This window comes from Zootoca vivipara, chromosome 11, assembly GCF_965207765.1.
Source record: "Zootoca vivipara chromosome 11, rZooViv2.hap1.1, whole genome shotgun sequence".
NCBI classification, from domain to species: domain Eukaryota; kingdom Metazoa; phylum Chordata; class Lepidosauria; order Squamata; family Lacertidae; genus Zootoca; species Zootoca vivipara.
Genome location: NC_142594.1, coordinates 24,734,250 through 24,746,673, shown reverse-complemented (window position 1 = coordinate 24,746,673; position 12,424 = coordinate 24,734,250). Strand labels below are relative to the sequence as shown.

Genomic DNA, 12,424 nt, shown 5'->3' with positions numbered 1-12,424 from the left:
ATGGGAGCTGTAGTCCAAAAACAACTAGAGACTCAAGTTTGGGAAACACTGTTCTAAGGGACCAGTTCCATTTGAAACCTATTTTGAACCAGCAAAGTTCAAAGTTTGTAAAGCATCTGTCCAGGAGGGGGTGTAGCAGGTAAAACCACAAACTTGATCCTTATGTTAAAAATGGGCTGTGGTAGTTGAGATTTGGTGCAATAAACATTCAGCCCCAAGACTCGACATTTTAAATACTTTTCTGGCAATCACCTTCAAGGGTATGATTTGTTAGGATTGGAAATTAATTTTCAAATGTATATCCAATGATTTGTGAAACCCTGCTGCTTGGTCTGTCCAAAGATTGAACACTGCCCACTGCATTTTGTGATAAAACGAATTCTTAAAATATACTGGATAGTTGCTGGAGATTCATTGTTCTGTTCTCATTCCAGCTTAAGAGTCCCATCGTTCAGAAAATGATTAGGATCTTAAAAGTGAAGATGAGCAGCTATTATCCTACTTTTCAAGACATTTACAAGGAAGTAGAAAATGGTAAATTTCTCTGAATGAAATGTGTATGTTTATGTGTGTGTGTGTTATGGAATAATCCATAATACTTCTTGATGTATTGCTGCAAGCATTAATTTAACTGCCTGTGCTTTGGGACAGCCTTAGGTGTCCTCATAATTTATATGTATAAAGTTTGGATGTTTTTACTTCCATACGAAGCAAGATAAAATGCTTAAGCAATTAGATTAACACAGAGTGTTTTGTAAACATTATTTAGAGACTGTTCCATGTGGTAAAACTGTTACTAGGTAGTTTTACTTCTAACTGTGTATTACCCAGTTGGTCATGTTTTACTATTTTGTCTGCATATTGATCAAATGAAATGTCAATGAAATCTCATAATGCTTATTATTTTTATGGGGCACTTTATCCCAAATGTGCAAAGAGTTCAGCAAGTGATTAAGCTTGCATGGTCCTTGCTAGGCGGGCAAATGTTCTTTCTTTTACACTTTGGAATTTGAAAGTTAATCTTGTGTGTAAACAGCCACCAGGAGAAATCATTCTCTTGCATGTTGGCCAAAATTCATTAAAGCAGCTAGAATTTCTTCATAGATTTTGAAAAGTGTTGGCCTTTAAAGGTGACACAGGAGAGCCAGTGCTTCACTTTCATTTTTGATGGGACTTTTTTTTTTAATCCCCTAGATCAGAATAGATTATCCTTCCTAAATTGAGAGTAGATGAAAGGAAACTTGGTAGTCTGTGGTCCAGGCCACTCTCCGGAAACTGGGCTTCTCACCCCAAGCCCTATTGGCCATGGGCATAGACCAAGCAAGATCTGAGGTCAGACAAAGAATTGTGGACACGGAGAGACAGCTGGACAGCATGAGGTCCCCGGATTTCAATATAGTTGAAAACAAGAAATACGTTGCTGCCCTGGCATCGTATCTCTTTTATCTTGAATCCAGAAACTCAAGAAGAGCCTTCACGCTCGCCCGAAGCTCAGCATTGCCCTCGCCAGTGCTGCTAGGCTCATTCGGAAAGATCCCATACGAGCAGAGACTCTGCTCCTGCCCGTTGGGGGAAGTAGGCAGCCCTGAACATCTTTTTTTTAGATGCCCTCTGTTCGATAAGGTACGTAGAGATACCATTGCCCCCATTCTGGAGAGCCTGGCCGACCTCCCAGATAAGGCCAAACTAAAGGCCCTACTATTAGGAAAGGAGCAAAAGTTAACTCGGATGGTAGCCAGATTCTGCACCCAGATCTGCAGGACCAGTCTTCCCCCCCAGAACAAGACAGCCATTGGAATAGTAAACGCGGGATTGGACTGTGGGAAGTAGTTCCTTTGCTCGGGTACGAAACTGAGAACTTTGAGCAGCACCAGGGGAAAGGCCAGTTGGACCCGCTATCTGGAAACATAGCCCCTTCAAACTTATAGACTCTTATATCCACCCCGAATGGCAACCCCCATAGCCCTGTAAAGCATTTTTATTTTAATAGCTGGTATACGACCGTAATAAAGCTTGATTGATTGAGTGTGGTAGTCTGTGATAAGGTGGTATTCTGTGATTGGTGAATTAGGTACACAGCCTGTTCTGGGAGAGGTTGCACTCCCTCTAAAGGAACATGTCACTGGAGTCTCTAGTGACTAGGAGTGCTTATGCCTAGCTTAGGCACTTTATGTGGTTGAGCAGTGAGCGTATCCTCTTTTCTTCCACTGTAGAAATGACTTCATATATGAAACAGGTGTTCCATAAAGGTAAAGGGACCCCTGACCATTAGGTCCAGTCGTGACCAACTCTGGGGTTGCGGCGCTCATCTTGCATTATTGGTCGAGGGAGCCGGCGTACGGCTTCCAGGTCATATGGCCAGCATGACAAAGCCGCTTCTGGCGAAGCAGAGCAGCAGACGGAAATGCCGTTTACCTTCCCGCTGTAGCGGTACCTATTTACTTGCACTTTGAGGTGCTTTCGAACTGCTAGGTTGGTAGGAGCTGGGACCGAGCAATGGGAGCTCACCCCGTTGCGGGGATTCGAACCGCCGACCTTCTGATCAGCAAGCCCTAGGCTCAGTGGTTTCACCCACAGCGCCATACTGATACCCTGTTAGGAATCTCAGCTAAAGCATCCTTGACAACTGGCCACTCAACCTCTCCTTAAAAACCTCCAATGAAGGAGAGCCCACCACATTCCGAGGGAGTCCATTCACTGTTGAACAGCTCTTATGCCAGAAAGGTTCTTCCTGAGGTTGAGTTGGAATCTCTTTTCTTGTAACTTGAATCCATTGGTTCAGGCCCTAGTCTCTGGAGCAGGAGAAATTGTTCAAGAGTTCATGTGGAATGCTGCTGCTGATTCATATGTGAGGTCATCTGAATGGTGGATGCGAATGGCGATGCTTTCTTTTCTACTTTGCAAAGAGGAATGTCAGAGAAACAAAACGTGTGAATTGGAGTAAAGCATTCAAATTTATCCTAAACCCCATGCTGCCACTGTGTTGGGAGATTCAGCAGGCTTTATTGTAGGCATAGGGATTGTTTTATGCCATTTTTGTAGAAAAACTCAAAAGTGTTAATCTCTGACTCACCGCCATTTGCTATACTTGATTCTTTTCTTTTTCTCAGCACTCATTGAAGCCCAAGATATTGAGCTCTACCTGAGACCTCTGCAAAGACATATTCAGCATCTTCAAGACACAGAATTTCCAAAGATACATATTTTAATTCCCCCTTTGTTCCACACCATCTGTCTGATCTGGAGTCACTCCAAGTTTTACAATACGCCAGCAAGAATCATATCTCTGCTGCAGGAATTCTGCAATCTTCTCATTAGCCAGGTAGTACAAGCTGTGAATAGACAACTAGATAAGCATGAAAAGCACAATCCTATAAATGCCTACTCAGGAGTAGTTTTATAGATTTCAGTGTGTCTTTCTCCCAGGGAAATGCGCATAGCATTTCAGCCTTAGTCAATAAGGGTCAATCAATACAGGAGAATTGTTAAGACAAGAGAGTATAAATTTATCTGGTGTTAGTTATTTTTTTAGCTCCCATCTCCCAAAGTATTTATCGTGAATTTGCCGGAGCCCCAAGATACTGTTTTTACAACAAAAGCTATATAACACACAAATAATTATAGTCATAAATTCTGCCATTTTATGTGCTCTCTATTAAAAATACAATACACTGTTTGTCTGACAAAGAGGCAGCATTCTTTAAAGATCACATAGCTTTTTACAAACACTTTTTCATGTTGTCAGCTGTGTACAACATCCATTTTTAATATATTGTTAATGGGAATTGCTTATCAGATAGCAAAACTGTAATGGCAATATCTGCTAAGTTCAAGACCACAGGGGATTTATTAGTGAACTGCTAGGTTACTTCATAGTCTGACATCGATAAACTGCCCTATTTGCAAAGAGGCAATTCCAATAACTTAACAGAAATCTTAACTCTGATCTGTAAACAAAATCTATTGGTGCATTGACTGTTTCAGTGGATGCCGTTTTTTCTGCTTTTTCTGTGCCAGTACCCTAGCTTCTACCTCTCTTGACTCATGGTAGGGAAAGCAGCAAGCGTAGGGACTATATAGGTAGGGTGGGTGCAGAACTTAAACTCCAGATTGTGGGCAGCCTGGCCTCTGCTGGCAGAGACTCCCATCAGAACAGAAAAGAGAATGTCTGTCTGTGAACAAAGCCCATTGAGATGCATTGCACATGTGAAATATACTTGACTGTCTTCATAGACCGTCATAACTGTGGGTAGTTCACTAGTTAGAGAGAAATTTGCAATCCCCCTCAAAAAAGCTGGTTGTTGGTTATGCTGTAAGCTAGTCATGGCACATACTGTGCAAAACTGTAGCAAACCAATTATAATATCAACCTGATGGTTGCATGATAAACCTCCAATGAAATTCTACTTGCAATGCAATACACTTGCAGTGAAAAGATGTTCACAGTTGAGCTTATGTATGTAAGAGGCACATATCTACTACTTGGAGTAGACATGTAGGTTTTGAAAATGTACATAATTTGTTTGACTTTTTTCCAAAGTGATGTCAACAGACTTAACCTTCATTTATATAGTTGTGTGTTGCTGCAAACATACTGTCTTTTAAAATACTGCAATGGCACTACCTTCCTGCCAGTGGCTCTTAGATTTCATTTATTGGTGGTACATTTTAAAAATGTTATTACTTCCTCTCTGTAGGCTATATCATACCTTTCACCAGAAGATATTATGAAAAGAGAAACGGAAGAAACTTTGGAACAAGTGCAAGATGCTCTTCGTACTTTAAGAAGTTTTAAGGATAACTTTTTTAGCCAAAGGGAAAAAATCGCAACCTATTTCACTAATAGTCAAGAGGTTAAACCATGGGATTTTCAACCAAATATGGTCTTTCTTAGGTTCAATATGTTTCTAAACCGCTTGGAAAAAATAGAGGTATTTCTTACCAACTACTATAATATCTACTAATATTACAGTTAAGATTAAACTACATAGGAAAATCTACTGCTGCATCTTTTAACAGAAGACGTTCCTTTACACATGTTGGTAGTGCCATATATAGAGAAATTCATGATTAGCTTTTAGTTTAGGATAGAATCAAGTCTTCCCTGAAAGCTTTTCCAATTGGAACTTCACATTAAACTAATGGCAGAAAAGCAGCGTGCTCTTTGCAGTAATCTTGTTCTGTTGTTTGCCCTGTTTATGTATATTTAGAAATGCATCTCACTGAATTTAATAGGGCTTACTCTGGTTAGGTGTATATAAGATCTAGGCTTATGAAACTGAGGCTGCAACCCTGTACACCAGGGGTGAAGAACCTCAGGCCTGGGGGCCGAGGTCTGTCTGGCACTCAGGATTCTTCCCATGACACACTTCTTACCAGTCCTACTCTTGGAACCTCCAAGTATTCGTAGAAAGACACCCCCCCCCATATTCTAACACAGAAGGAGAGGAGGAAAACACACAACCAGGAAGTCCAACCCCACCCAATAAATCACCTCTGCCCAACATTCTCCAAGAGGTTTTTTTTTGTGGATAAACATCTTTGTGAAAGAAACCTCTGGTTTCTAGCTATTGGGTTATGTTAAATGTGTAATGCAAGGTTGTAGAGCAACACACACACACACACACACACACACACACACACACACACACACAATCAGTTTTTCATTGTGGCAGGAATTGTGGTTAATTATAGCGTTTATTGTTTTAGGATATTTTTGTTACTACGCTTGAGTTCGAGAAGCTGGAGAAACTCGAGTTTGGTGGAATCAAGGGGAAAATTTTGAATGACCAAATCTGCAAGTTGAATGAAGAATTCATGAAGTCCTGTAACATTTTTAAAGAGCAGACATATGATCCCTCAGATTACAACAATGTGGTAATATAGCATTTTTCATATTTGCGTTTGGGTGTTGTTGTTTTTTAATCCTAAAGAAATTGCAAGACTATACGGTGGCAATGCATGTGCATCATGGTAAGCCCATAAGCCATTCCTTATCGTGCACAAGTGAATCGTACCTGGTTTGCTCCTCCCTACTAGCATTCGGAGGTGACATCCCATGATCCCTGGCTTAGAGTTACATCCAGCTGTTGTAATCATTGTTTTTTTCACTGAAACAAGCCATAATAGGTCCAGGTTTGTTTCTGTCTCACCAATCATTGAGGTTTGGAGCAAAACTGACCACAATCCCACCATAATGCTAAGCCAAGGATCACGTTTTGTTTGCTCCTAGCTCTGTTGAGGAGCAAAGTTGGTGCAATTTGCACACACATTAGAATCCATGTTATATAGCTTGCCGCAAGGATGGGGAACCTCAGTGTTGGGAGCCAAATGCAGCCTCTCATGGCTCTCTGGCCCGTGAGACTCTCCTTAGGCCCCGAGCCATGGTGCTCTCCTTACCCGCCCTTATTTGCACTGTCTGTCTTGGCCTGGCTGGAATGTGTCCTTGAATTCTGATGCTTCTTGCTTGCCTGGATAGAGAGGTAAAATTTGCATTTGTTTCTCTGACCACTTTTGCCTCTGGAACCATCTATCATGGGTATATGACCTGCAGGAGGAAATACGGCTCTTTCGAGAAAGGTTTCCCACCTCTGTCTTACTGTGACTTGCAAACTTAGTGTCTGGAAGAGAAGCACAGCATAGAGAAGAAATTAACAAATTTAAAGCCTGATCTAAGAATGTTCTCGGTGAGAATAAATTGTTCAGACTTGAGGCATGTATTCAGTTAAGCTTGAGACTCTTAATCTCAGGGTTGTGTGTTCGAGCCCCACGATGGGCAAAAGATTCCTGTATTGCAGGGGGTTGGACTAAATGACCCTCATGGTCCTTTCCAACTCTACAATTCTATGATTCCATAAATGTTTTCAGTAACTTTACACTGCTTTCTTCCTCAAGTGTGTGTTCTTAGTACTGGTAATTCGAATGTCAGTTTTGACGATAGGGTACCAAGTTTAAGCTCCTTATCCATATTTCATATTTTGAAATTTTTACTCTGCCCCTATTAATGAATATTTGAAATACCGTAGGTTTTGTACTATACTTGAGCAATACCAGTTGATTTTATTTCACTGAATGCTGTTTTAAATTAATATATGGTTCCTTGGAAAACATCAAACACATTCACGTGTTTTCTGCTGCTCAGGACTGACGTGTGATACAGAAAGTTTTCAAACAATTCTGGTTTGGAGCTGGTTGACTTTTTAGCTTAATAGTCATTCAAGCATATTATACAAGTGTGAAGGTGGCTAAAGATAAAAGAAACCTTATTTCTCTGTGCAGCTTCGATATTGACGAAATGAAAGAGTAAAGCTAAGAACTAACCAGTTACGCTTTTCTTGTCATCACTATACATTTGTTTTCATTCACATTATCAGGAACTGTTTGTCTTTGGGTTTTGGAGTGGCACCTAAAAGCTTTGCTGAAAAATAGCTGCTAACAGGAAAGTTAATACGTCGTAAACTATGACTATATAAAATAGCAAGTAAAGCATTTTGTGAATAATATTTTTCATGTCTCAAGTGCGTGGTATGTTCAGCATGGTTTAAGTATTGCACTTGAAACTCAGAAATAAAATTATAAAAGTTATTGATGACTTGATTTATTCAAATACCAAATCACACCCATATAACTATTAATGCAGCTCATTAAATGGACTCTGGTCTATCAGAGTTTATACCTTAATGAATTTGTTAATCTTAAAGATCCTTCTTGTTTGTTGATTGTTTTCCTTTTCCTTTATTTTACTTTAAGCAAATTGTTTACTTTGTTCCAACAGAGCTGTAGGAAAAATAGTGTTCTTCCCCAAAAGCAGATAACTGTCTATTCTACAATGCAATCACCTTTGCCGCATCAGAATGCAGATACGGGGTTTCATATTTGAATGCTTGTGTACATTTAAAAAACAAGCACCCAAGTATCTGGACATACAATAAATAGGCAGGGTAATCCTAACTAGAGCTGGGGAAGTTTTGAATGGCAGAGTCACAGCAGCATCTGAAGCCCTTCTGACGCCAGTTAGTCAGGGAATAAGAAGATGCTTTTTATTTGCTTGTTTGCAGTACAAGCTCCAAATTGGCGCAGCTGAACAACACACACCCTACAATCGACACTGGGGGTGTTTATGTTGTAGTCTAGCACAGGAAGGAGAAGAAAGTAGGGAAAAGTAAAATAAGAATATTTCTTTCCTTGACAAGGGAAATGTTGCTGTTTCAAGTTGGGGTTGGGGCAGGAGAAAAGCATTCAGATACGTCATTTATCACACCTGCATTTTGAAGTGGTGCTGTTCAAGGAGGGAGCTGTATGCATTTTTTTAAATAAAAAAAGATGATTGCTTAAGTCATCTGATATTGTGGTTCAGCAATTAAATCCGTGGCAAATTAGCTACAGGGTTCAGACAGAGAATCAAACCTAAATAGCTTGATCCTTTGTCATAGTGTTATGAGTTTGGCAAGGTGGGGGTGAGAAGTGGTGTAAACTGCATGCCAGTAACCTTCTAATCTAAGTAAGGATTGAAATTCCTGGAATAGCCAGGCTAGCTTCCTGACAACACAACAAGCCAGACCATGGCTTATTCCCGGCAGTGTCATGGGAGTGGGGCAGAAACAAACTGCCCACCATTTCAGCAGCATGCACTATGGTTTGATGGGATGTGTGAACCCAGATTTTTTTTGAGGAAATTGCAATTCCAACCTACATTTTTGATTTGGTCTGTTGTCAGTTTTCAACAAAGAGTTGTGATCTGTGCTCCATGCCCCTCTCATATGTGTGGAGTGTTTCAGGCGCTCCTGTTTGGGTGCGGTTGTGCATAGAGTTAGGCAGCTAGCTCTAACTGAAGTAAATTAGACTTGAACAGCCTTTGAGTCAGATTGTAGGCTCCATCACTTGGAGACCAAACTAAACAATAGTTAACAATATTGCAGTGAAATATTTCATTGCATTACATTCTATAATCACACAGAAATTACTGTTGTGATCAAAAGCACTTGGTTGCTGCTGCTGTTTTAAAAAGGATAGAGAGTACTGAGGTGTTTTTTTTTCAAAGTTACTGTTTATGTAGCAAAGTCTATATACAATAAATAAAATTGTACTAAATGGCATCTAAGAGTTTGAGTCATTGCTTACTCTGTTGACGTAAACGGTAGTGTATTTGAACAGCAGGTACTGTTTGTTAGTACAGCATGATAAAGTAACAAAAAAAGAGAACTGTAAGGCTTGTTAAAACTTGCTAGAATACTAACTTGAGATAAGACAGGTGGGGACCGTTGTTAGTTGGCACCAATCCAGATTAATCTGCTTGGACACTGTCTAGCAAATGTTAAATCCCATAAAGTCCCATTGGACATGGCCCTGGCCTTATTAATTATGAAGTATTTAAGATTTTGAGCTTTTCAGTTGTGCTCTTTGGAGTGTTGATTGTACTATCACTTCTGCAAATGGACCTGGTAAACAACTTTATCCTGCCTTTATCTGGAATTCACTACAGCTGTCATCCTATCCTATCCATGTTTGTTGGGGGATACTAAGACTAGCTGGTGGGTCTAGGATTTGGCTGTATGATAGGATAATTTACTTCGAGGAACTTCAGACAATGATTTTAAATCAGTTCAATGGTAAAACAAATATACTTCACTGCACATTTCATAGTTATTCACTTCATCTTTGGCTTTAGTTGTCTCCATAAGCAGGCCCAGTTTTGTTGCTTATGTCCTACATCTTACAATACATTTTTTAAAAAAGATTTCCTTAAAAATCTAACTGGTTGTAAATTTATATTCCACAGGAATTTGAAGAAGACTATGTGGATTTTAAACACAAGACTCTGGAGTTTGAAAGACGCCTTGGATCAATTTTTTGTGTGGGATTCCTTGATTGTTCAGGTTTGGAATCAGCACTTAAGGTCAGTAATGAAGGGCTTAACAATGAAAATGTTGCTTCAATCTGTTTGCCACCATTTAGTGCCATTCCAGTAATTGCAATATCAGTTTGTGGGTAGAATGTGCAAGTTACTACGAAGGGTATAAAAATTCATTGGAAAACTACCAGTATTTTAATACAGGGTGGGCAGTGCAATCTTTTATAGTTCTACTCAGAAGTAAGCCCGGCTGAATTGACTGGGACTAACTCCCAGGTAAGTGGGATTAGGATTAGAGCCTCAATGTGTGATAACTTTGCATGCATTTCAGCCCATGAATTGTCATAAAGCCTGTTTGTGAATATGTCAGCAGATACGCTTAATACTGACTGGGATTGTCAGAGTAGCTTTAGGTTAAGGAGAATCTTGTGTAATGTACGTTGGGACTTTTTTACATTCCGCTTTTGATCCTTATGAAACAGCTTTTTTAATTTCCATTGACTGTGCTGAGGTTTAACATTGCAGGGGTGCAGGAGGCAGCTGTTTGAGGAACCCAAATTTAAGTATTCATACCTGCTCTTGAGATTCAGGCAATACATCAACAATAATAAATTCAACTCACACGAGTTGAACTGAGAACAGAGATAATTTAGTAGCTCCCGTTTGATGCTTGGCATCTTGCATAATTTGGTCATCAGGCACTGCCAGACACTTTGTACTCTTCAAAGGAAAAGTAACCTTTCCTGGTATTGATTTTATATGTCAGAATTTTTTAAAGGCAAGCATGCACTATGTTTAGCTTATTTAGTCTATGACCATAAGAAGAATAGCATTTGCAAACAGCCTATTTAATGTTAACGTTAAGGCAGAAATTTGGTGTGGAATAATATGGCTGCACTCTGTTTATTCACATTGGGCCAGTTGGAGTAAAACTTTCTAGATAATAAACTATGGTTTGTTATGCCAGGAACATGCATCAGACCAAAATAGCTCTCCCTCTCCTCCACCTCTTGCACGCTGCCTTAGTGCTTTTAAACCACAGTATCCCATTGCATCTGAAATGAAAAACTGTTGTTTGAATGCTACTTTGTTAATGATTAGTAAACCACAGTTCGCTATTTTGGACATACAGTGGACCCTCGGGTTACGTTACCTTCGGGTAACGTCATCTTCGGGTTGTGAACGCGGCAAACCCTGAAGTGCGCAGAAGCGGTCTTTCGGTTACGAAATTTTCAGGATATGGCCGGGCCTCCAGAACGGATCCCATTTGTAACCGGAGGTACCAGTGTACTGAGAAACTGTCTTAAGGGGACCAGAATAAAAGTGCAAAAGTTGATGTACACAAGAGCACGAGGGGGTGGGGGTGGGGACAAGATGGGAGCTTGAAGGTCCAGTGCTTGCTTCTAGCTTCAGCAAGGAATGTGACATCTAAAGCTGCCCATTGTGTATAGTTTCACTTCTGCCACTTCTAAATTTCTGTGCTTGGTTAGTCTGGACATAGAATTAAATTCTGTGTAAGCACTGTGTTTATTTTTAAGTACCAAACTAACCCATATTTCCAGAAACATCAACACAATTCTCAATCTGTACAAATTAACCAAATTGCATATATTCCCTTTTCTTGGATGGCTGATAATAGGTATGTATGCTTATTCTCTCTCCCCCCGCCCCCCCGACCAACTATTATTTCTGGTTAAATAGGAAAAGGCAATTAAAGTAATAATCAGATTGGGTTGCTGTCACTTTTGCACTTTTGTGATATGCAGATATTGTGCTCCAAATTTTCTTTAATTCTTGTAGAATATTCTATTTTGGTTTATTATAATGCCTCTTTCTGCATTGAGAAAATTGGATTTGTGTAATTGGGAAATCTGACACTGTCTTTTTATTTATATAGCTTCTAGTGATTTTGGGGTATTTTCTGGAGAAGCCTATTATTGCAGACATTTTTAGCAAAAATTACAAAATTTTACTACAGATGTTTGATGAAGAGTTGGATAATTGCAAACACTTATATGATGAGCACATGAAGCAGGTACATGACATGTTCCATCTTCAATTCTCTCGCAATCGCTTTATTCAGAATAACTTAACTGGTTTTTTTTTTTTTAAATCACCACAGGTGGAAGTGGGGAATGAAATAATAAATAAAAACATGCCATTTACTTCGGGAAACCTTAAATGGTCCCAAGAAATTAAAGCTCGCATACAGTCATTCTGGTCAAAAGTATCATTTGTTTCAAATCCGTAAGTATACCTCTATGGGATTGGAAACGGTTCATGAAAAATAGTCAATTGCTTGATTGCTTTCAAGTTTCCTGCTTCCATATCAAAATAGTTTCCTAGAATGAATGCAATGATCACATGAATTTGCAGTGCAATCCTATACGTGTCTCTCTCCATATATGCTGGCAGCCTTAGTCCATATTTTTACACTTTATAACAAAAAAAGGGAAAAGCAGGGGGAAGAGACTAATTTTCTATATGGGGCAGCCATTTCCAGCTTGTTTCTGGCCTTGGCCGCCTGTCTCACCTGGTTGCCTTTTCCCAACATCACGGACAGAACTGTTGATA

At 39.7% G+C, this 12,424-nt stretch overlaps 1 protein-coding gene across 1 annotated transcript in view; it reads left to right on the top strand.

Moving 5' to 3' along the window:
- The window catches only part of DNAH11 (dynein axonemal heavy chain 11), a 143,647-nt gene that overhangs the window by 10,456 nt on the left and 120,767 nt on the right, over positions 1-12,424 (top strand). The window contains exons 5-11 of the mRNA XM_035129059.3: positions 435-534; positions 3,111-3,322; positions 4,698-4,931; positions 5,710-5,877; positions 9,779-9,895; positions 11,748-11,885; positions 11,973-12,097. Coding sequence (XP_034984950.3) covers positions 435-534; positions 3,111-3,322; positions 4,698-4,931; positions 5,710-5,877; positions 9,779-9,895; positions 11,748-11,885; positions 11,973-12,097 — 1,094 coding nt within the window. The remainder of the gene's footprint in view (positions 1-434; positions 535-3,110; positions 3,323-4,697; positions 4,932-5,709; positions 5,878-9,778; positions 9,896-11,747; positions 11,886-11,972; positions 12,098-12,424) is intronic.